The 24,343-nt window shown below is 44.8% G+C and overlaps 2 protein-coding genes and 1 long non-coding RNA gene across 3 annotated transcripts; all 3 read left to right on the top strand.

Annotated features, from left to right (window-relative positions):
- The first annotated feature begins 9,831 nt into the window (after positions 1-9,831).
- On the top strand, positions 9,832-10,799 carry LOC111636602. The gene is made up of 2 exons (XR_002758555.1): positions 9,832-10,423; positions 10,541-10,799. It is a non-coding gene; the product is annotated as an uncharacterized LOC111636602 (long non-coding RNA).
- A 252-nt stretch (positions 10,800-11,051) lies between these two features.
- LOC111636600 (chondroadherin-like protein) lies at positions 11,052-15,179 on the top strand. The gene is made up of 3 exons (XM_023381880.1): positions 11,052-11,830; positions 14,598-14,740; positions 14,967-15,179. The coding sequence occupies exons 1-3, from the start codon at positions 11,223-11,225 to the stop codon at positions 15,050-15,052; spliced, it is 837 nt and encodes a 278-aa protein (XP_023237648.1). The 5' UTR covers positions 11,052-11,222; the 3' UTR covers positions 15,053-15,179.
- A 1,691-nt stretch (positions 15,180-16,870) lies between these two features.
- LOC111636598 (ras-related and estrogen-regulated growth inhibitor-like) lies at positions 16,871-24,094 on the top strand. The gene is made up of 4 exons (XM_023381877.1): positions 16,871-17,075; positions 17,154-17,210; positions 21,765-21,838; positions 23,407-24,094. Exons 1-4 carry the CDS (start codon positions 16,961-16,963, stop codon positions 23,830-23,832), a joined length of 672 nt encoding a protein of 223 aa, XP_023237645.1. The 5' UTR covers positions 16,871-16,960; the 3' UTR covers positions 23,833-24,094.
- The last annotated feature ends 249 nt before the right edge of the window (positions 24,095-24,343 follow it).

Raw genomic sequence — 24,343 nt, 5'->3', positions numbered from 1 at the left:
CCGATACTGCAAAATGGCCGCTTCTTCCGGGAGACCGTCGACTTCCTTCTTCCCGGAAATTCGCTCTATACGCCACTTCCCGAATGTTTTTATCGGTTAAACCCAGACGAGATACGTTATTCCTTATCCGTGGACTAAAATACTTTGCTGTCCGGAAAATATCCTTATTATATTGACATTTCCCAGCGAAATTATATAAATAAACTACCATTTGAAGATTAATAGTTGCAATTATGATCCTGGTCACGTTTGGATTATTCTAATAAAAATCATAAATTATAGAGGAGAAGGTGGTATTATGGAACCCCATTTTCATTTTAGTGAATTGTAAACAAGTTATCATAACTACACATCCACATTTTTTGTGCGAAAAGTACTGGTAACTATTAAACTAAATGTTCCTAATTGGATTTTTCGCTAGTGTAACTATAAGTATGGTTTTTGAAAAATTCTGTACAAAAAGTCAGAAAGTAGGCTTAGGGGAAACCGGGTGGTAATATGAAACCTTACTGTATGTTTTCAAAAAATGCTTTAATGTGTCCTAAAACAAATAGGAAAGTACAAAGAATGTTAAATAATTACAGTTATTTACTCCAATGTATTTTATCGAAAAAATGCTTTCATAATAGAAAAATATGACCTCCATCAACAATATATAGGCCTATTCCAGCAGCTCCTTTTCGATATTCTCAGGAAGAATTGTGTCTTTTTCACAAATTGCTCCAGACGAATGTCTGCTTGCAAATAGGGAGTTCGGAGGAGTTGGGTTCCCAGAGAAATTGGGTTCCATATTAAAAGCACCAATGGGGTCCATATTTCACGCATTGCCATCTTGAATTAACTTATGTCTGTCAAGACCAAATTTTAAAAAACATCACACAGATTAATATGTACCCTTAAGTCTCTGGAACGGAATACATACAGCAGTGAACTTACAACTACACGATTTATATTTTAGAAATAATTAAATTCACTCACCATTCAAAACTTTTTCGAATTTCGAAAAACACAAATATGCTAATTCACTACGGACAACCGTTTAACTGAAGTGAAACGGGTTTTCCCCTTGCTATGGATGTCTGCCTAGTGCAGTTCAGCCACAATCCGCTACAGTTCGCCTTTATTATCGGTTTGAAATGGAGGGGTTCCATAATACCTGCAGGGTTCCATAATACCACTTTTTCCTCTACTAATACTAATTTGATGACATTATTAGTAATGCATTTACGTCGAGTATGTATAATACTAAGGTTAGAAAAGGAAGAAAATGAAACTTTAAATAATTGAAATATGACTTGCGTAAGCCATTACGTCGTGGTTTTCAAACTATAGAGGAGAGTGGGGATATAATTAGTTGTATAAATGTCCGGTTGGCATTACTGAGTTAGTTTATAAGTTCTCTTGCTGAATTGTTGAAGACAATAATAACCGACTTGGCGTGAATAGTTTTGAAATCACGAGGTAAGATTCATTTTTTCATCTTTCTCATATAATATTTTGATTGTTTACAAACTATATTTCATAATTACGTATAAACTATAAACTAAAGTAAATAATTCCTTCGATATTTTGATAAATTCGTTTCTCGTGTGCATTACGGTAAACTAAACATTTAGAAATGTTCTCTGTGTAGATAGCAGTATCTGCTTTTGAAAAAACAATGTTGCAGGACAAATGTTCGCATGCTACAGTGGGGCAAAAGCGCTTTTTTTAATTAATGTGTGCCCCGCTTTTTAAGGGGGATCGATCGTCATCACTGGAGGGGTAGCCGAATTATGACGATATCAACGATGAATAAAGGTTTCTTTTCTCCTTCGTCTCGAGCGACAATTTATCTTTGAATCTCCTGCGCAACTCGCAAGTAACTGCGTACAAGAGCTCTAGTTAGAGAAATGGCAAGTTGTGAGAGCGGTCTGGCTATGGCCGGGCCGACTAAAGTTGAAGATTAGGTTGATTATGAACGGCCTACCGATACATTTCCATGCCAATGATATTTTCTCGCGATCATAGATTTGGCTAATTGCAGTATGCCTACAGTCCACGTTGTTGCAGCAGGAACCTCGGTGCTGCTGTTATCGTCATCCGCCTTCTTTGACAATTGTCTCTCTGTTTGTAACGTATAAGTTGAGAACAAATTCAGTTTTTTATAATTGTGATTTGCCAATCACGAGCGGTTTGTGGAACAATTTTATGACTTATATGAAAGAAATTTTGGTTGTCTCTAAGATAGGTAGATGGCCTAAAATCGCATCTTTAATTAATTTTGAAGGAAGGCAACTACCGCGCTTGCGTCATGTTCGGTTACATCTGAGAATTCTGAAGAATTTTCCATCACACAGGCACATTCAAAACACCGCATGCGACGGAGAAAAGTGGAAATGGGTAACGCTATACAAAAGCAACGTAAATATGACTTTTCGTATTCGCAACTCGGATTTATGTGACCACAGACGACAAACATTCCTTTCCACAATGTGTTATCTACAGTGAGATTTTGTCAGATCATTCCATAAAACCTTCAATTCTGTCGCGATATCTCCACTAGGATCTTGTGAAGAAACCGACTAAATTTTCTGAAAGGGAATACTAAGAATTGAAAGTGAGGAAAGCTGTTTGCATCATCAGTCAACATCGTCAGAGTCAAAGAGTTAAAGGCATCTTATCTTCTCAGATACCGTGTGGCTAAGTCACCAAAGTCAAAATTGTCAACTTTTTAAAATCAGGCCCGGGAATGCAAGGTATTTGACTCTAGGTGTAACGAAATGGGTAACCGGTATTAACAGTAGTGTTGTACACAGACGTCCACTGACTCTCGCGAAGTGAAATATTGATACCTATAATGGAGCTGCATAATGAACTTAAACTTTTCTTTGGGGAGCATCCTTTTGAATTGGGCAATCGTCTTCCAGAATCGGTCTAGATTCTAGACTTTAGAATCTAGTTGTATAATCTTTCAACTCTCACTCCTTTTGCCACGATTAGCCTGACCACATCCACAAAACACACGTTCGTTGGCATCGTTGTAAGTCATCGTTACCTAAATAGAATTAAGTTGTATCTAATGGGTTTCTTAATTAGCAGATATTTTTTGCGGGCCAACGAAGAATGGAACACCGGTGCCGGTAAAATGTTTAGTTTACTTCGTCGATTACACGACTAAAAAAGGAAAAATGCAGAAAAAATTATCGAGTGGCCGGTTAACGAATCGTCTTATTACGGAATGCTTATTTTTTTCTGTTCCGAACAGGAAATTAAACCGCTTTTTACCAAAAGAGTTACCGACTGAGAGACTAGTCGGGTATGGGACTTACTCTGCCTGCTTAAAATTTACGAATCCTCTTGATGCTTAAGCATATCTTTCGCAATTCAGAAGAACGCCAGTGAGGTTAAGAGAGCGCAGCCGAATACGGAAAATTTTTAGGTTCGAATCGTTTGGTAGCGTATCTCTTTGGTAAAGCCAATTAGCGAGAAATCGATCTCATCAACATTTTTCTAATAATTTTCTGAAGCGGAGTTCTACGCTTTAGCGGATAAGAGGAAGCGGATACGGACGAAAAAGTACGTCCTCGCTTCTTTCCATAAAAGTGAAAAACTCGTCTTTTGGCCTGGAAGCGCCTTTTTTTTTCCTTTGACAATAGCCATTTTACGGCCTCGATTAAAGGAGAGATAGAAGCGGAATTGACACCGGGCAAAACACCGTTATTCCGGCAGTAGCGCATACGTTCGGGTATAAAAATTTGGTAGGTACTGTTAATTCGGTGGAAGACGATTTCCGTTCTTTCTGTATTTCGAGAAGAGGAATAAACCGCCGGTCTTCTTCCCGTAACCAAACGCCGAAAAACCGGTAGGAGCGCGGTAAAAGTTACTCCGTAAACTATCCGACGACGGTTCCTAATCCCGTCGAAAAAAGTAATATCCTTAAATTACAAATTACTCGTTGGAAAAAGTACCGTAATTCAGTGTTTCTTAATTAACAGGGGCCGTGGCCCCCCTGGATCGATAAGAAGTTTGCCGGGGGCCTCCAAATTATGCAAACTTTCCTTCAGAATATAATAAAAAGAAAATTGATGTATAACCGAATATCGTATTGAAAAGTGAAGTAAGAAAGATAAAGTTTTCGTATTTAGTTATTTATTTATTTATTTCTTATTTCTTCCTACATACAACTTTGTTAGTACAGAAGAAATAAATGCAAATATGCTACTTACATTGCAGAATTTACTTCTTTTATTTCAAAGTAATTCTAAGAAACTATTAATGCTTGGAATTTTAAAAATAAAGCAATAATAAAAAAATTAATTTATTATAGATAATTTAACAAATATAAATTATTATTTAAAAAAATGGTGGTCACAAAAAAATTATGAAATATTTGGTGGGCCGCGAGTATAAAAAGGTTAAGAACCACTGCCATAATTAACATTCCGATTAATCGTACGGCTTTTCGTTCGGTCGGCAATACATAATCATCTGAGTAAATTACTTACGAAGTCAAACAATAGTAAAATATTTTCCGAGCGCTTACCACCCGTGACAAAAAAAAATCGCTGGGAAATATAATTATCTTGACATTTACACCAATTTCTACATCGTTCTCGGTCGATCCTAGTGTACAAAAAGGACGAGAAGTGTAAGATTTTGGAAAGCGACGTTCCCGGACCGGGAAGTGGCAAAAACGTGTTTCCGGCGGGTTTATTCAATTAATAACCGGCTGTGCCGACAGATGACCGGCGACAAAAAACGATAACGTTTACAAATACGCGATAATACAATTTCACATTTTACAGAACATTTACAATAGTCATTGTCTGACGTAATATTTCCATTGGTGTTTAGGTAAGCAAATCCAATTTACAATAAACGACGATTCGCATGGTTTGTTACTTTTTCTCCTTTGTTTGCGCTTAAAGTAAGAATTTAAAAAAGAAGTTGCCCGGAACTATTTCTCCTCCCTCCATTTTCTCCCTCTCCTAACTCCCGTTGGGTGCCAACATGTGCCACGGAGTCGTTAGGAAGGGACGACATCTCCAACCCTTAATTAATTTAAGGATAAACCGAACGTGGCATCGTAAGGACTACAATTAGTGCCCGGACGATACGATCCGGTCTCGGTGACACGCATAAACCGAAATCCCTTGGTCCGGTGCCGCATTTGGTTACTAAAACGTTGGAAAAAAGTCGCCGACGGCTTCCGCTACNGGAGGGAGAAGCGTCCTGATTGATTCAGGTAAGAAACGCGTTCGTGGCGGCCGCCCCACGTTCTCCGAAAACGGATTTCCGGTTCCAGTCCCGCGGGGTAGACGCCGGCCTCTTCTGGCGACGGAGGACGGGCCGTACCCCTTTCCGTTTTCGATGGAAAGACTCGAAGGGAACAACGCGGATTCCGCCTCGGAGGACGAGGGAGGAGCCAAACAGCCTTCGAATTCCGGGAAAAGATCCGGTCTCGGTGACACGCATAAACCGAAATCCCTTGGTCCGGTGCCGCATTTGGTTACTAAAACGTTGGAAAAAAGTCGCCGACGGCTTCCGCTACACGTTATTTCCGGAACCGGATAACGAGCAGTTACCGTTTCCGAACCGGAATATAACGTCGAGCGACGTTATACTCCGGCTGGGAAACGGAACCGCGTGGGGTGAGCCTCCTCCCGGCCTGGATCCGTCCCCGATTTAGAAAAGATTCCCGGCGAAAACGGAAATAAAAAGAAAACGGTCGCGCCCGATCGATCGGGTGGAAGGCGAAAACAATTAGCGGCCGAATTCCCGTAATTACTCGGCGGTAACAGCCAAACCGGCTTCCGTCGGTATTTATTGTCCCCTGCCAGAGGGGGAGAGGTAAAGCCTCGGCCCCTACTCGATACTCCCGCCGTAATAGAAACGGCCGATGGAGCGGGAAACGAATTTACCGGCGCTTAAATTTAAGAAGTCACGGGCCGACCCGGACCCACCGATCGGTTCTTCTTCGACGGGAAAAGAAACGTCAGTCGATGTTAATAACCATCAATAAACACCAAGCGCGTCTACCCAATTTATGCCAATTCTCGCGCGCTGTAGTAACTAGTCTGGGCCCCGCCGAAAGACCTTTACGGAACGTGGTGTAACTCCCTCCGTCGGACATCTCGGTATTCCCAAGTCAGTAGAAATCGTTTTATTTTCCCGGCAAATTTTAATTTAGAGAAGGGAAGCCCCAGATTCTGGCCGACCCCCGTTGGCTTCTGGTAATTAATAGAATAATAACTAAAACGTGCAAAATTCGGTATAAAACGGATAGAGTATTTTCAAAAAACCCATACTGAATCGAATCCTTTCTTCCAAAAACGGTGATAAATTTCCTCCCGGATGCCACTTCCCCAACGAATACTCGGAAAGTTCTTCGACAACTCTTCTTCCGGAATCTGGACGAAAGGGGAGGATCTTTCCCCGGAGTTTCCAAAGACTTTCCATAATTTATATTCGCAGTTTTTCGTGAGAGGTCCGTCTGTCTTTCTCTTTCCTGCCTTCCAAAGATTTATCGCCGACGACAATAAATATTTACAGTTTTTTCCCGGAATCCTGCCCCCGCCATTAAAATCTGTAGCCGGTCCCTCTATCCCTCTTTGCCCGTTACTTTTATTCATCCGTTGGTAACCCGAGTACCTTCGGTGTAATACGACCCCTCTCGTCGTCTCCGCTCGACCTGGTAAAGACCGAGGTGGCCCCACACGGAAGCGCCGTCCGTTCCAAGAAGAGAAAGTGACGTAGAGTTACCGACTGAGAGACTAGTCGGGTATGGGACTTACTCTGCCTGCTTAAAATTTACGAATCCTCTTGATGCTTAAGCATATCTTTCGCAATTTGGAAGAACGCCAGTGAGGTTAAGAGAGCGCAGCCGAATACGGAAAATTTTTAGGTTCGAATCGTTTGGTAGCGTATCTCTTTGGTAAAGCCAATTAGCGAGAAATCGATCTCATCAACATTTTTCTAATAATTTTCTGAAGCGGAGTTCTACGCTTTAGCGGATAAGAGGAAGCGGATACGGACGAAAAAGTACGTCCTCGCTTCTTTCCATAAAAGTGAAAAACTCGTCTTTTGGCCTGGAAGCGCCTTTTTTTTTCCTTTGACAATAGCCATTTTACGGCCTCGATTAAAGGAGAGATAGAAGCGGAATTGACACCGGGCAAAACACCGTTATTCCGGCAGTAGCGCATACGTTCGGGTATAAAGATTTGGTAGGTACTGTTAATTCGGTGGAAGACGATTTCCGTTCTTTCTGTATTTCGAGAAGAGGAATAAACCGCCGGTCTTCTTCCCGTAACCAAACGCCGAAAAACCGGTAGGAGCGCGGTAAAAGTTACTCCGTAAACTATCCGACGACGGTTCCTAATCCCGTCGAAAAAAGTAATATCCTTAAATTACAAATTACTCGTTGGAAAAAGTACCGTAATTCAGTGTTTCTTAATTAACAGGGGCCGTGGCCCCCCTGGATCGATAAGAAGTTTGCCGGGGGCCTCCAAATTATGCAAACTTTCTTTCAGAATATAATAAAAAGAAAATTGATGTATAACCGAATATCGTATTGAAAAGTGAAGTAAGAAAGATAAAGTTTTCGTATTTAGTTATTTATTTATTTATTTCTTATTTCTTCCTACATACAACTTTGTTAGTACAGAAGAAATAAATGCAAATATGCTACTTACATTGCAGAATTTACTTCTTTTATTTCAAAGTAATTCTAAGAAACTATTAATGCTTGGAATTTTAAAAATAAAGCAATAATAAAAAAATTAATTTATTATAGATAATTTAACAAATATAAATTATTATTTAAAAAAATGGTGGTCACAAAAAAATTATGAAATATTTGGTGGGCCGCGAGTATAAAAAGGTTAAGAACCACTGCCCTAAAGTTTCCATATCTGGTTTTGTCTTTCATCTAGCTAACTTCGTTCTTGAGATTAAGGAAAGACAGATGGACGGACGACAGTCCCGACAGGAAACTTATAGACCTACAATATTTTTCAAATTGCAGCCCAATAACATCAATTCGAACCACGGCCATTACTTTTGATATAGGGATAATTCCCAATAAAGATTATCGATATAAACGATATTTTCTATCGATAATATTTATTAGAAACAGTTGCCAAGTTCCATTAAAATTCACACAGTTTGCTAATTTGAGGGAATTCCATCAGCCCAGTTCAAACATAATAAAAAAAAAATGTATATATATAAATAATGCATAATACAAATGCCCAATTTTCAATATCCCTTTAAAGTTATCGAATATCTTCCATCCTCATCTCAGATCAGTAAATATAATTAAACTCCGGTCTAGACGGCATTAAATTAGATTACTATGGAAGCAGTTCTCAAAATGTGTCCGCTATCCCAAGAGGTTCCCTTATACCTCAGGTAAGAGATCGTAAAAGTATTGTTATATGGACGTTTAAAGGAGGTTTGCATGTCTACAAAATTTTTTAAAACCAGGACTTTAAATTATAAATTTTACAGCCCTACCGAAAAAAATGTATTAAGATTTTAAAATTACACTTACAACAGCTTCTATTTAGAAATTGTTTCATCTTAATTTAAAACGGATCAAAATGACAATTTTATATTATTTTTGGGCTGCAATTTAAAAAAATTGCTGCCCAATAATAAATTCCCACTGACATCTGTCTGGCTGTCTTTCCTTAATCTCGAAAATAGAGTTAGATAAATAGTAATCGAGCCCATATATGCAAAGAATATAGCCCGAAGACCCGGATCAACTGTTCAGGAACTTTTGATCTTGACCGGAAGTCACGTGATTTTAGTTGAAATTTTTTATCTAGAACCNGTTTCCGAACCGGAATATAACGTCGAGCGACGTTATACTCCGGCTGGGAAACGGAACCGCGTGGGGTGAGCCTCCTCCCGGCCTGGATCCGTCCCCGATTTAGAAAAGATTCCCGGCGAAAACGGAAATAAAAAGAAAACGGTCGCGCCCGATCGATCGGGTGGATGGCGAAAACAATTAGCGGCCGAATTCCCGTAATTACTCGGCGGTAACAGCCAAACCGGCTTCCGTCGGTATTTATTGTCCCCTGCCAGAGGGGGAGAGGTAAAGCCTCGGCCCCTACTCGATACCCCCGCCGTAATAGAAACGGCCGATGGAGCGGGAAACGAATTTACCGGCGCTTAAATTTAAGAAGTCACGGGCCGACCCGGACCCACCGATCGGTTCTTCTTCGACGGGAAAAGAAACGTCAGTCGATGTTAATAACCATCAATAAACACCAAGCGCGTCTACCCAATTTATGCCAATTCTCGCGCGCTGTAGTAACTAGTCTGGGTCCCGCCGAAAGACCTTTACGGAACGTGGTGTAACTCCCTCCGTCGGACATCTCGGTATTCCCAAGTCAGTAGAAATCGTTTTATTTTCCCGGCAAATTTTAATTTAGAGAAGGGAAGCCCCAGATTCTGGCCGACCCCCGTTGGCTTCTGGTAATTAATAGAATAATAACTAAAACGTGCAAAATTCGGTATAAAACGGATAGAGTATTTTCAAAAAACCCATACTGAATCGAATCCTTTCTTCCAAAAACGGTGATAAATTTCCTCCCGGATGCCACTTCCCCAACGAATACTCGGAAAGTTCTTCGACAACTCTTCTTCCGGAATCTGGACGAAAGGGGAGGATCTTTCCCCGGAGTTTCCAAAGACTTTCCATAATTTATATTCGCAGTTTTTCGTGAGAGGTCCGTCTGTCTTTCTCTTTCCTGCCTTCCAAAGATTTATCGCCGACGACAATAAATATTTACAGTTTTTTCCCGGAATCCTGCCCCCGCCATTAAAATCTGTAGCCGGTCCCTCTATCCCTCTTTGCCCGTTACTTTTATTCATCCGTTGGTAACCCGAGTACCTTCGGTGTAATACGACCCCTCTCGTCGTCTCCGCTCGACCTGGTAAAGACCGAGGTGGCCCCACACGGAAGCGCCGTCCGTTCCAAGAAGAGAAAGTGACGCCATCCTCGGACGCTCCTCCCGGGACCGGCCGCGTCGTTCTGTCCACCGCTCCAACAGGACTCGTAAACGTCGTCGGCTATTCGCCTCCCGCCCGTCACCCACCACCCGTCCTCCTCCCTTTCCGGACCAATTCCTTCCGTCTCTTTGGCCGGAAGGGGATGGAATCTCTGGGTTTAAGGCTCCGCGCCGGTTTCGGGAGCGCCGCTTACCTGGCGGAGAGAGGAAAGTGGTAGGCGGTGGGAGGAGATTCCTCCCTCCGGCGCTCTCCACGCTCCGTCGATCGACCGGAAGTGGAAAAAGGGCGGCCGCGTTCCGCCGGCCGCGCGCCGGTTTCTCGGCCCGCGTGCAAAACGCCCATATATCGGGAGCGCCGTCCGTCGTCGTCACTCGTCGCCCGTTCGCCGACTCCGACATGTCCGACTCCAAAGGTTGCTGCGGTGAGTACAGTACCTTTCCTCCGTCTCCCACTCGCGCTCCTCCGCCAGCGGAAACCGCGGAGGGGAAAACGGATGAATGGTTTCTTTTCTAAATTGCGGATTTTGTCTTTGTGACAGACGACGCCAAGGACTGTTGCCGGGAAGAAGATGGCCGTCGGGAGGAAGGAAAGTGTTCCGGAGTGGAAGGATCCGACTGTTGCCACGCTGCCGATCCCTGTTGCGACCGGGAGAAGGAATGCTGCGGAGGAGACTCGTGCCGCTGCCCCGAAGGGCGTTGCCCTTGCAAGTAGAAGCGGCTTCTTCCCGCCGCACGTAATCCGGGTCTTCCTCTTCCTAGTTCCTAACATGTGATCCAATAAAGATTTTTCGCTCTCTACCTCGTCTTCTTATTTACTCACGGCGCCGATACCGCGATGGGGGAGGGAGGGAGGGAGGAGAACGTTGGCTGTCGTTCGTTTCGCAACGGCGCTTATCAGCGTTGCCCGGGCGCTTTGCTCGATAAGCCCCGATAACCGGAGGAGGGAGGGGTGGGAGGGGAGGGGAGGGAGAAGCGTCCTGATTGATTCAGGTAAGAAACGCGTTCGTGGCGGCCGCCCCACGTTCTCCGAAAACGGATTTCCGGTTCCAGTCCCGCGGGGTAGACGCCGGCCTCTTCTGGCGACGGAGGACGGGCCGTACCCCTTTCCGTTTTCGGTGGAAAGACTCGAAGGGAACAACGCGGATTCCGCCTCGGAGGACGAGGGAGGAGCCAAACAGCCTTCGAATTCCGGGAAAATAACTGAAATGAGTTTTTTTCAGAATGCGGCCTTCCTTCCGTCCGTCTGACTTCCGGATCTTTCTGTCGACGTGTCTGTGGGCGGTTCTGGTCTCGCGCGGCCGTTCGTGTCTGGAACGAAGAGATTCGGGCTATCTACGGATCGATTGCGAAGGGAATGAAAGTCTCCCCTCTTCCGTTTCCGGCGACCATCGACGTCTTGACCTGGCCAACGCAGAACTGGACCGAGCGCCCGACGACTTCTTCGGAAAAATCGACCCGGTTCGTCTCAGACTCTTCGCTTTCGAAGTGTACGACGACTTCCGCCCGCGAACCAAAGGTGCTTTGCGAAGTCTGGAAGTGTACGACACGCGCTCCGTCTTCTCGTGGACGTTTTCCCCACGACACCTAGCCAACCTGACGCATCTGGTGCTGGACAACGCGGGAGTGTATTTTGCGGGCGAAGAGCTGAACCAGCTGACTTCCCTCCGCTTCCTGGAGGTGCGCGACTCGTCCCTGGCCTGGACGTCCCCCGACGGTTTCGCTAATCTGAAGGAGCTTCGTCTTCTGTGTCTGAGCGGCAATCTTCTGAAGACGTTCCGCCGAAACTACCTGCCCAACCCCGCTCCTCACCTGTGGCACCTGGACCTCAGGTAAGCTTAGATTGCCGGAAGTCGGTTCCGACGTCGGACGGGTTTTCGGTTTCGTAGAGAAACCGGAAGCGCGCGGTGGTTAGGCGAATCCGACCGTAAAAGTTAAAGAACACGTAGACGGTCTTCTTCCGGAAGATCACAGGATCGAGACAAAATGAGGATTCTTTTGTAGCCAGTTTAAACGTCAGATTCTGCCGTCCTAACGTTTATCGACCGAAATTGAATTTATTACCGGGTAGTCGGTAGGTCGCTATGGCGTTTCCTTCTTCCAAGTGCCTCCCTCGCAGTTAAAATAGTTTCTCCCATTTGTCCTTTCAGACGATTATAAGTCGCATGGAAGAGCTCTCGTCTTCGGTACCTTTTTCGACGGAAGGAGCAATTTACAGAAGGTAGAGTAAATATTTCGGAAATAAACGGGAGGAACGAGTCTCGGCTCAGACATTTCGTTGTTTCTAACCGGTATTAAGAAGAAACGGACGAAGAATCGTCGGGAATGAAGTCCGTGCCGGTCCACCGTGATCTGTAGATAACCGTATGGTCGTGACACTTCTTTTGTTCGTCTAATTAAAATCGGTAAGACGTTATTTTTTGCCGCTATTAGCGCTCCCATCGTATGTCGCCCAATTTTGTATTATATACGTGGGAAAAAAAGATTTTATCTGTTATCTAGCTTGGTTTTCTGCCTTTTTTTCACAGTAATTTAACTAAGGCGAATATAGATTACTACGGGTAAAAAGTACAATATTTCTATCTAAAACTACAAATAATTATATTCATGTTTTATTTTAGTTGAAATTGAGAAGAATGTCCACATCTTTGCATCTGTTGTAAGTCACGCTACGCTGTATAAAAAGGCATTTTAAAAAAACCCCGGAAAAAGGCATTTTTTAAGCCAAAGATCGGTCGAGTAAATCTGTCTAACCATCAAATCTGAATCGTTACAGCACAAGCCAGTTAAAAATACTACATATTGATACAAAAGAAACTTTTCCGTGACATTTATAAAACAGAATTTATAAGTTGAAGCCGATTAATTTTTATTTTTTAGTATCTGAATCATCACATGGAAGCACATGTGAAATGCAATTAGATCCTTGTGTGGACAGATGCCAGAGCAGTTCATGGGCAGGAAATTTCTCCAGTTGCAATCTCTAACGAGTATGTTTATCCAGAAGTATATTACTTGAGGCGTAAACACGGGAAAAGAACGAAATCTAAATTTGCCAATGAGGAGAAGGGAGAGTTAAGATGAACTCCCTCTTCTCGTTACGATGAACGAGGGGTGCGAACTTAATGTGGGTGTGTTTGTCGACACCGAGACAGTCACTTTTACGTAACAAGCCGTTTATTTGGAAAACGATACTTAATTCCGGTGGAAAATTTCTTCTCTTTCTCTTACTCTAATCTATATGGAAAAATCTATACTGTTGTAAGCCTGAAGAAAGGTAGCCTAATGTGAGGTTGCCGAATTGTGAACCCAAGTCGGGACGGAAGAAAATGGAGATTAGTATTTGAGCGTGACGGATACTGAGACAGACTCGATAGTTACTTAAGTACAATTTTATAAGGAAGTTTGTTTATTAGGAGGATCGATGCTATTCAATTTTTGTGATTAAAGGTCGAAGGGGTGGGGGTGGTGCGTGTCTCCAGTAGGGTGGAACTTAATGGTGATGTTACTGGTTATTAACATTTACGAATTTTCTTTTTATATAGCCTATATATATAGTCTATAGGCCTATATATAAAACTCGTCCCTACTCTCAAAATTAAGCTTTTTGTCGTTTTATAATAATTAAAGATATAAATTTTTAAAACATAAATATGATAACAGATGGCGTCACCATAATTTTAAATGCTACCGGGAAAGTTAAGCGACTGTTTGCTGGATTATTTTGTTCTGACATTTATTCTACAAAATAACATATTAGAAAATAATGGAAAAAATAATTAATAAAGTTTTGTAGTTAATAATCCTTTTTGCTGTTCTGAAAAAACAAATACAATCCTTTATTAAGAAAGCACGATAGGAGAAAAACTGGTTAAATACGATCAAATGTTGGCAGAAAATGGCAAATTACCGATTTTACAATTTAGGACGCGTTTGGAAATTGTAATTGGTGTAACCGGTAACACCGTAACACCGGTTACAATTTGTAAACGTGCCCATTGTGTCGCGAACACAGTTATCTATAGAACACGTACGAACGAATCTCGTCCCCTTTATCGAACGGCCATTTTAACCGGTCTCGGTAGTTCAAAGCGCCAATTGGTTCTTTCGTTAACTGGGCGCTCCGAGCCGACGGGTAGTTAGCGTTCCGGAATTCCAGGTAAAATGCTCCAGGGAAGTCGAACTTTTTTGGAAATAGAGCAAACTCCTTTTTACTCTTTCGACTCGACTCCCTTTTATTTGTGCGAAAGGCAAACCTTTATGTATTTTGGAAGGCGTCGGGAGATAACAATTTAATACGTAAACGATAAAAGATAAGGATTTTTAAAGGAGTGGCGCGGTGTCTCTCTGGTTACCGGAAAATTTGTCTCGCTCTCTTTAGATTAAATAGTCGATAGACTGAGGCGTCTCCTCCCGCCACATACTTATCGCTTTCCATCGTTTCCACCGTAACGTAAGCACGGATTATGGTAATTGCCTCGGAAGCGTGGTATTTTTAGCCGGTCGCGGCATAAATATCGCGTTCCGAAGATTCCGACCGAAGTGGAATGGGCCGGGAGAGCCGACGGGACTTTCCGCACTCACCTTTACTCTTTGCAGCTTCAACAGAATCGTGGAACTGCCCGCCGACTTCTCCGTCGGCCTGCCCCGCCTGAGGGAGCTGAAGCTGGACCACAATCGACTCCGAAGACTTCCAGACGAGACCGCGCCCCTTTGCCACCTGCGAGAACTCTGGATTCACGGTGAGTCCCCGTTTTTTCTCTCGCTCCCGCACCGGCGCCACTCTCTGAGATGGCAACGGAGTGAGAGGACGGAAGAGGAAGTAGAAACATTCCTCTGGGTTTTCCGTCGACGTAACTCGGAATTAATGGGAAAATCCGCTCGGTCCCATTAATTTCCTTTTCCTTCGCTGGTCTTTTTATTTTAAACGCCTCCTCGTATCTGATTTTTTCTTCCTTTGATTTGCAGGTAACCCGCTGTGCGAAGAGAAAGAAGTAAAAGATCAGTCGCAGTGCTACCCCCCCGACTCGCTTTGTTCCTTCTGTCAAAAATAAACGTGGCCGTATTTTCATCACTCCGAAGAAAGTGTCCGCCGTCGACTTTTTTGGCAGCGGAAATTTAGTAGTTGTGGTTTGAACAAGTTTTAGTCCATTTTAAAATAAAAATCTTTTGACTTCTTAATTTTGTGTTTCGTTTCCAAAGTTTTCGGAAAAAGAAACGGAGAGTAAATTACGATATGGGTCGAAATGACCATGCCATCTTTCTTGCCACTTCCGGGCGCCAAAGACAGGGCGGCCTCCTTCCTCTGATTGGTTAATTACCAATAAACGCGTGGTACTCCCGGACCCGTTTTGGGGTCAGGGCGTACCCCCACCCCCACGCATTCCGTTTCCGAATAAAAACAAAAGTTTAATTTGTCGGTCTTTCGCGCAATTTGACTATTGTCAACCCGTTATTTTTATTAACGTAAACTTCCGTCCCGTCGTTCGAGGGACGTTTTCTTTCGATTCGGATAAATTCTTCCGTATCCGAGGGCCGATCCGGAGTGGGAGACCCCACGTTCCGGCAGCCGACGGAGCCGTGGAGAATGGGGATAACAATTTTATTAATTTTAATAATTACACCCCTTTAATGAATTATTTACGCGCGGTTTATTGGAAAAATGGAAAAACGCCGTTGGACGACGTTTTTTCCAAGTACTTGGAATTTTTTGTCTACGTTGCTACGGGTGACGTCACCCGGCATTGGGTGGTTGGGATTCGATCTTTCTCTCGTTCCTCGATGGCTTTACGTTACTCCGGTGTGACGTGTTAATAGCCGGTGCCATTCTAACCTATTTACGAGTACTTACAGTATACGCTAACATCTTAATAATAAATCTAACCGAAATCTATTTAGTAAATCGAAGTAATTCGACGATAATTTGTATAAAAATTTTAAATGTAATTTGCTAGCCACGTTTCCGGTCGACGTCTTTCCCAGTTTATTCAATTGTAATCGAGTAGACAAAAAACAAAGAATCGACAGTGACGACGGTCAAAGACCGACTATATCTATGGGATTTACAGTTGCCATTTTCGCGGTGATTTCTCCGCCCCCAAACGCCTAATGTAATTCTGAATATCTCGTCGGAAAGATAACCGTATCCTTCGGTAGCTCGCAAAATTTCGGCCCTTTCTATAAAGTGGTTGCCGAAATATAAGCCAGGGAAAAGTGCAAAAATTGCCAAAAAAAAAAAAGCCGTATTTTCTTCTTTCTTTCGTCCGGCACTGAGGACGAAATAAAGAATCACCGGGTGTAGAAATCTAAAATTCTAAACTCGAGCTCCGTCTTTATCGGGAAAGGGCCATCCGAACTTCCGGGTTCGTAGATCAAAGTTGACAGAGGTGGGTAATAGACCGTTTTACTTTCTTGGCTTATTTTTGTACTTACGAGAATAAAGTTGCACGGAGACGAACGATATTTATTAAAATAGTTATCCGGAACGACAAAAGGCCGAGTTTACGCCAACCAAAACTAAAAATATTGGGTTAGGCCGGGAGAAGATAGGATAGGGATGCGCTTAAGGATTTATTAAAGTAGTCGACGGAAACGAGGTGGGCAAAAAAACTGGTCATTAAAATCCTGGATATAAATAAGAAGGATAGCTTTCCGCTTCCTTTCGTCTAAGCCCGGCGCGCGAGACAGAAACCTTTACCACACCGGAAAGATGGAGGGGTGGGTCCCATCCGCGGGTATTAATCGAGTCGGACGGAACCGCGCCGGTCCTGGCTTCTTCCATCCGCGAATTTCGACAGACCAGTAGGGAGGCCAGAGAATTTGCGGCGCGCGCCGCGCCGGTCGCACCGTCGGCCGGGAAGGTGCCAAGAGTTTCTCTCCTCCCCCCCGGCGAAAAGAGCGACGACGCGTTGATCCGGGTCCCGGGTGGGCGCCGGGCGGGGAGCCAGAGCCGACGACGTGGCATGGACGAAGAGGAAGCCGGAACGCCGTCCCTGGACGGAGGCGGAAAAGAGAGCCGGGAGAGGGAGGAAGAGGCGCGGATGGTGGTGATGGGCAAAGATGGAACCGGCAAGTCGGGTAAGACCCCTCTCCGAAAGGGAGCAATTCCCTTAGGAGACCGAACGAAAGGATCTCTGACTCTTCTTTTCTCGGCAGCCCTCATCGTCCGTCTGCTGACCAGAAGATTCATTCACGAATACGACCCCACTTCCGGTAAGTTGGTCTCCCGTTTCGAATTTCCGCTGGGGACGACCGGCGCGCGTTTCCTATTACGGAACGGCCTTCTATCGCCGGAGGGGGTGGCGGTAAGTTTGGGAACGGCGAACGTCCGAACTATTATTAAGTCGGAGAAGTGGGCGGGATGGGTCGGGCGTTAAATTTAGTTCAGAAGAGGCTAAATCGGTACGGGATCGGCGGCGCAGACGTCATCCGGGCGTAAACACGGGATTACCGGTTACGGGAGAAAAACTGTCGGACGCCGTCGATGCACTCGTTAATTCCGGAGGAACGAGCGAGAAAAGGCCAATACTTATTGTTACTTTCACTCGCCGGTCTTGTAATTAAACATAGATTTTGGGAACTCGACCAAGCCGTCCCAGGTTCGTTCCCGGTAAGTAATTAAAAAACAAACCGGCAAAGGATAACGGCCCTAGGTTCCGATTTTGGCACAGTTTTATATTAACAATAAACTACGGTTAATTGTTAATATCTTACTCTCGTCGACGAAGCCAAGCGGGAAAAGGCGCGGAGGGGCGTATGATGAGTCGGACGTACCGTACCCGAAATGGGCGAAAAGAAAATACACCGGTTGGAAGTAAACGGACAGAGATATATGGGAGAGAGCGAGGTTGCGTCGGTAATTAAGAAGCTAAGGATCGGTTCTCCGCTTCCTCCTTCCTCGTCCGGTCGTCGTCGGAGGGGAAGAACCGCAGAATCCAACGGAAAGATTTCTTACCGTAATAAATAATAAAAGAAATCGACGTATTCCAAAGAAAAGAAAATTTCCCATCGCGCGCTTTTTCTGTCTACAGTTTCGGTAAAAAAAAAATCAAAAATTAATTTCGTCGATCGACCGCTTGTAATTGGTCAAAACCGGAAGTTCTCTATTCGCCACATCTTTATATTTTGCTCCTTCTGTTCCACCTTCGACGAAGCCGGGTTAAGGACCGGAGTGGAGCCGTTCCTTAAGAGGGCGCTCAGGAAACCGCTTAACCTTTTCTAAATCTACCTATTCTAAGTCTACCTTTTCTAGGAGAAGAAATATGGAAAATGGCGCAGGCGCTTTCCTCCGGGCACAACTTCTGGCCGACCCGGAAATCGGTAATTAACAAGGAGTCCGAACGGCCGTTTTCTCCTCTTCCTTCCCCGGTCGGTGGCCGCTCGGTCTTCTCGCCACTTTATTTTTCGGAAACGGCCACGGAGAAGCGACGTTACGGTAGGCGGCGTGGCGCCATCTGGAGATAAAGAAATTAAATACGGTAGCCGGAGGGTGGGTAGGCCTCCTCCACCATCGCCGGGACTTTTCCCCTTTACCAATACGGAAAAGGACCGGGCCCGGGAGTAGGCGGGGACGGGATTTTCGGTCCGCCTTCTACGGCCGACGGAGACGGGACCGAAACGACCCAGGCCGCGGGTGAAAAGTCGGGTCGAACGTCCAATTAGCATCGAGAGAAACGACCTCCACCCAGAAACCGGCGTGGGTTAATTTGTGGAAGAAAAGTCTTTTCCGGGCAAAGTTACCACCAGATGGTTTATGGCAAATTACCGATACGAGAATCGTTTCTGCCTGGAATTACAGTGGACCTCAATCCGTTCCTGATGTTTGGATTTATACCGAATAGGACGTATACCAAACCAATCTTTCCCATAAGAAGTAATGTAAAAATGATTAATCCGTTCTCATGTAAAAGAAAATGGCTGGCTTTAAACACCTCGCTTTCCTGGCTAGTTCCTGCTTGAGTTTTCATGAGATCAACATTTATCTTTTTAGCTTTCTCGCAAATAATTGCTTCTGATACGCTGTCTCCAGCACTGTTCTTCAGTTATCCAAAGCAAAAGCAATTTCTCAACACGATCTAATGTCTTCGATCTCTGTTTAGAAATTGATTTAACTCCTTTCCCAACGTTATCAGATTTAATAATGTCTATTTTTCACGATTATCGTCGTTCTCGGAATACGGTATGCAACAGTTAAATATCGAACACGCGTGCCACCTTCGTACTTTTCAACAATCTCTTTTATCAGTTCCATTGTGATTCTAATCATTTTTTTTTTTAGTTTTCTGTTGCTTCTCATTTGCCTTTTCGCAATTCATGATTAATAAAAATAATAAAACGTTACTTACAAATTAAAATCAGAAGAAATTTAACAAAGTTATAAGATGTGGTACCGCGAACATCTAGTCTGGTTTAGTACACCGATAGTGCTACTTGTTCATAGATGGCGCGTATAATTGAATTAAGTCGTATACCGAACAAAAGTCGTATACCGAGCAAAATTTGTTTCGTCCAAACAGGACGTATTCTAAAGCAGACGTATACCGAGGTACCACTGTATAAGTATCCAACAGTAGGTGCTTTTTAAATGTCAATAGAAAGGTTGCGGCCGACGTTTTCANTTACCCCATCGGCCCTAATTACGCCCAAATCCCGCAGTAGGTCCCGTCTCTGGTAGCGAGAAAGGGACCTACCCCGTCTTTCCACGTCCGTAGTTTCGTTACGTTTCCGGGTGGACGGCGAGAAACTGATTTTGCTTAAAATAATTATATACAGAAATTATTTAATTATTCAATTTTTTGCAAGTGATGTGAAGTGCCTATAGAATTTACATATATTTCTATTCATAATAACTTATCATAGTTCTTTAGGAGTAGTTTGTTCTTTCACAGCATCTTCTACCATCAACAGTGTAATACGTTTGTAAATGTTCTAAAAAAATTCCCGAGCTGCTTTCGGATTTACATAAGCCACTACTTCCCTCAACTAAAGTATAAGGTAGTCCTATCGTACGGTAGGAGACACAGCGCTAATTTAAAATAACTATTTAGTGTTATTAAACATCCTATAAATACTTTAAAATAGTTTAATTTGTTTATTTACCTTCGCTGGTAACATTCGTCGTTGTTAAACGTTTCCGCCATTTTTCAACAATATCCCCTAAGTCAGTGCGCGACGTGAACGTGTGGCGCAACGTGTTTTACTTCAAGTTCAAACGTCAAACGTGTACTTCTGCTTGCCGTATAAGTTTAACGTTTGAACTTCGGCCGCAACCTCTATATTTTATACTTTTTATATACGAGAGAAAAGAGTTCCGCCTAGTGCCACCCATCTAAATATTTTGCATAATTTGAAGTCTGTTCGTTTTCCAGGTACGATACGTTTCCACCTAACGATAGATCTTCGTTCGTCGGCCCGGTCCCTTTTCCCGCCGTATCCTCCTGTCGGAGAGAGAGAGGAGTCGTCATTCCCTCCTTTCCTCTCTCTCTCTCCGACTCCACCGGAAGCGTCGTCTTGTTACATTGGTCGTAGACCCTGGATCCAGTTCGTTTCGTTCCTCCTATAAAACTTTCATCCCGGGCTTTTTTTTTCAACCGCTTTCACCGTCAGATTCTTCCCGTCCTTCCCCCACCGCCACGGCTGGACGCCAACGACGAATACCGTAAAGTACGTATTTTGCCCAATCCGTAAATACGGTTTCCCTCGGCGGGCCACACCTTTTTCGACCTGCCGCGTATCTACTACCTCGACCATCTTTTCTCCGTCTCCTCCGAGAATTACGTTTACTCCATTGGGCCACGGCGCCGCCCGTTAAAAGTTTTACGCACCCGACCATCTACGTCGCTCGTCCCCAGTGTTAAGTTATAAAATGTGCCATGTTCGAAGAGTTTTTGCAACTAACAATTACGAGGAAAGGAAGGAAACTCGGACAATTTTTCGTTACCGAAACGTCCTGAAAACTAGATATTGGGAGAGGGTCATTTTGTATAGAAGTTAGCCCACGCCTAAATTTAATTAATCCCATTTTAATAATTCCTCTAAAGTCGGAAAGAAAACTTCACGTCGCGCCACTTAGTCGACCAAAGGTTACGCTCGAACCGTCGATTGTTGGGGTCAAATAATTATTTCGAACTTGGCAATAAATAAAATACTCTAGTCCGGATTATTCTAAAAGTTTTCGTAAACCATAACGTTAAGCGGGATTTTTCCAAATCTGCCAAAAGCCCGTACCGCTTTTCTTGTGTCGAATAAAATACGAAAGTAAACTCGATAAGAAAATTTCGAACCCGAAATGTTTTATTTGTTATCGGGAAAAACGAATACATTTGTTTCTTGCAAACCGACACGCCTCGAATCTTGCGCGTACACACAGCTGACATTTTTTTCGAAAGATGTTTAATATTAAAATAAAGGCCCATTGCATGTCTATCGAGTGCAAATACGGTTAAACTTGGATTTAGCACCAACATTTGTTCGTCTTCGACGTTGGCGTAAAATCGAACGTCGGGCCCAACGACGTAAGTATTGTAGAAAATAATAATTATAACCTATATAACAATACCCTAGGAACACGCTTTTGGAATTCAAAGGTGGAAACTTACGCGATTTACATTAAAGACGTGGCCTGCCACGCGAAATTTAACGAAACTACTTACCCAGTTACCCAATTATCAAGGGCGGCAGAAAAATATTAAGCCGGGCGGGCCGAAGGTGGAAAAAGGAAGAGAAATGCGGACGGGTGAGCGAGTAATCGAGTGTTTTTCTTTTCAGAGGACGTCTACGCCTTCGAGACGCTGATCGACGGGAAGAGGGCGCTGATGAAGATCATGGACACGGCCGGGCTGGTGAGTCTTTCTCCTACTCTTTCCTCCCCCGTCGGCGGACGGCTTTCGACTGTTCGCTCCCCTTCCGAAACAGAAGACCTCCGCCTTTCGGTCTTTCCGGTTACCTTCGTCCTCCGGAACCCACCCAAATTCGTTCGGAAGTCCGTTGACCGACGTCGGAAACGCGTAAACGGGTTTACGCTTACGACCTTTTGGCCCGCCGCCCGAAGAAACAGACGGGAATTATTCCGTCCACCCTGGAAAAAATTCTTTCCGTCCTATAAACGGCCGATCGCGGCTTGGTTCGTTACCCCATCGGCCCTAATTACGCCCAAATCCCGCAGTAGGTCCCGTCTCTGGTAGCGAGAAAGGGACCTACCCCGTCTTTCCACGTCCGTAGTTTCGTTACGTTTCCGGGTGGACGGCGAGAAACTGATTTTGCTTAAAATAATTATTACCAAAGTTGGAAAGTTTTCTTTCCTTATTCGAATTAACTCCTTTAAAAGAACGTCTCTGATACGGTCTTTAAACGCCGTTTCATACTAATGCCGCCCGGTCAGCGGTGGAAATTCCCGACGGAAGTCGAGCAAACGTCAAACGACGCTCTTACTTCCGTTTCCGGTTTCGGAGGTTCCGGAACCTCTAAGGAGGTTCGTCTCCGATTTCTTTCTTCGTTCCGATTAATTTTGCCGTCGACGTTATTTCTTATCGACCGGAACCGCCGTTCTTCCTGTTCCTCTTAACGGAAACTGGCGTCGGGATTCCGTTAAAATCGAATTAAAGAGCAGAAGGAAGAAAATTCCTCATCCTAATGACGACGTTGGAAAAGATCGTCTCTTACGCGTTTATCCGGATCTTTCTTCGAATTATTCTTGTGAACATCCTCAGATATTACTAAGTTGTATTCGACTTCTCCAATACTCCAGCCCGTAGCAATGCCAGGTTTGGTAGAAACGATTGGAATCAAAAGCCACGTGAACCATTCCGCGCCCTCTACCGGAATATTCCGAATGGCACCCGAAATAGCCCTTCGTCGCGTCACCCGATTACTCCACCCACTCCTTCCGGAAACAGTCGAATTCGACCCGGGCGCCGATTTCCGTCCGTAACGGACGTTATTCTGCCCTACGAATAGCACCCGGATTCGCGTGCGGGGCTCCTAACTACATCCGACAAGGATGCACCGCGGCCGGATACGAACTCGTCGCCTGGAGTAAAATCTAGGATTACGGGTGCGGAATTCGCTCCTTCGGCACGGAAATCCTTAGTCCCAATCAAATTTGCCTTCTTCCCGGGACGGGTGGATAAAATGTTAGAGGGTGGCCGGGAGGCGCCGAGACGGTGGGGTTTACCGGACGAGGGAGTCCGGGATCGCCGGCCCGTAGCTCGATCCGCTTCCCCTGCCGGTCACGTGACTGGTTCTATTATCCTTCCCCGGCGGAATCGGAACCTCATTGTGTCGATCGCGACCGCTCCGCGCGCCCTCCGATCGATGTCTTTAATACTTAACGAAGCCGTCCGAAGTTTAAAGAAATTTCTTTCCCCCCCGCACCCCTCTCCGGGGGCGGCTCCGGGGGTTTTCTTTGCAGGTGGAGAGAACGGCGCGTCGAAGGGAAAGACAGATCGAGTGGGGCGACGGATTTCTGCTGGTCCTGTCTTCCACTAGTCGAGAGTCCCTGAGAGACGCCGTCCGCATCAAGGAGATGATCGACCGACTTCCGGAAAATCGGAAGAAGCCCCTGGCGCTGGTGGCCAACAAGAGGGACCTGGTGCACGCCCGTGAGGTGACTTCTGCCGAAGTGCGCGAACTGGCTGGTGGATGGCGCTGTCGAGTCTTCGAAACTTCGGCCACCGACGACTACGGATCCGTCTCCGAACCATTCTTCGCCCTGTACCGCGATATCCTGAGGGACAGGGAGCGCCGGGGGCTCTTCCCTCGCTGCTGCCCGTCCGAGGGCGAAATAGCGCTATCCGACGTGGACAAGAGATACAGGAACAGGCTGTCCACTAGATGACCCTTTCTTTTCTTCGTTCGGCCCCAATTGCCTCCCGGGTTGAATCTCTCGCCCTCCTCCTCCTTACCCCGTTAGGCTTTATTTACGCGCCCAGACGGAATCGGAGCGTCGGGAAGAGAAACGTAGAGGCTGCGGCCTGAAGAAAATGTACTCGTTCGTCCGCAGATGCAATAAAACGTTGCGTTGAAAGCGGGAATTTTTGTCAATTCACAAACCAAAGAAAACTAATTTGTAACTTTCGGGAGGCGACCATACATTCGTCGTAAGAAGAACGGCCACTCAACCCCTCCGTCCAGTTATCCGGTGGCTTCTTTTCGGAATTTTTAACGATGGAGGCCGATTTCCGCGACTTTTATAACTAAGTGTCCGGCGGGGTTTATCCAATCGTCACGCTCCCCGGAATTAGGCGCAAAGAAAGAGCGACCGAGGACCTTCTTCCGTCCACGTCGGTTTATCGAAAACACCAACCGCGTGGCTCGATCGGCGGGCGCGCCACTCCGCGCTCCCGTCT

This window comes from Centruroides sculpturatus, unplaced genomic scaffold (genome assembly GCF_000671375.1).
Source record: "Centruroides sculpturatus isolate CEXI.00-Female unplaced genomic scaffold, Cexi_2.0 scaffold920, whole genome shotgun sequence".
In the NCBI taxonomy this organism is placed as follows: Eukaryota; Metazoa; Arthropoda; class Arachnida; order Scorpiones; family Buthidae; genus Centruroides; species Centruroides sculpturatus.
The sequence above is the reverse complement of the archived record's forward strand: the minus strand, read 5'-3'. Positions and strand labels throughout refer to the sequence as shown.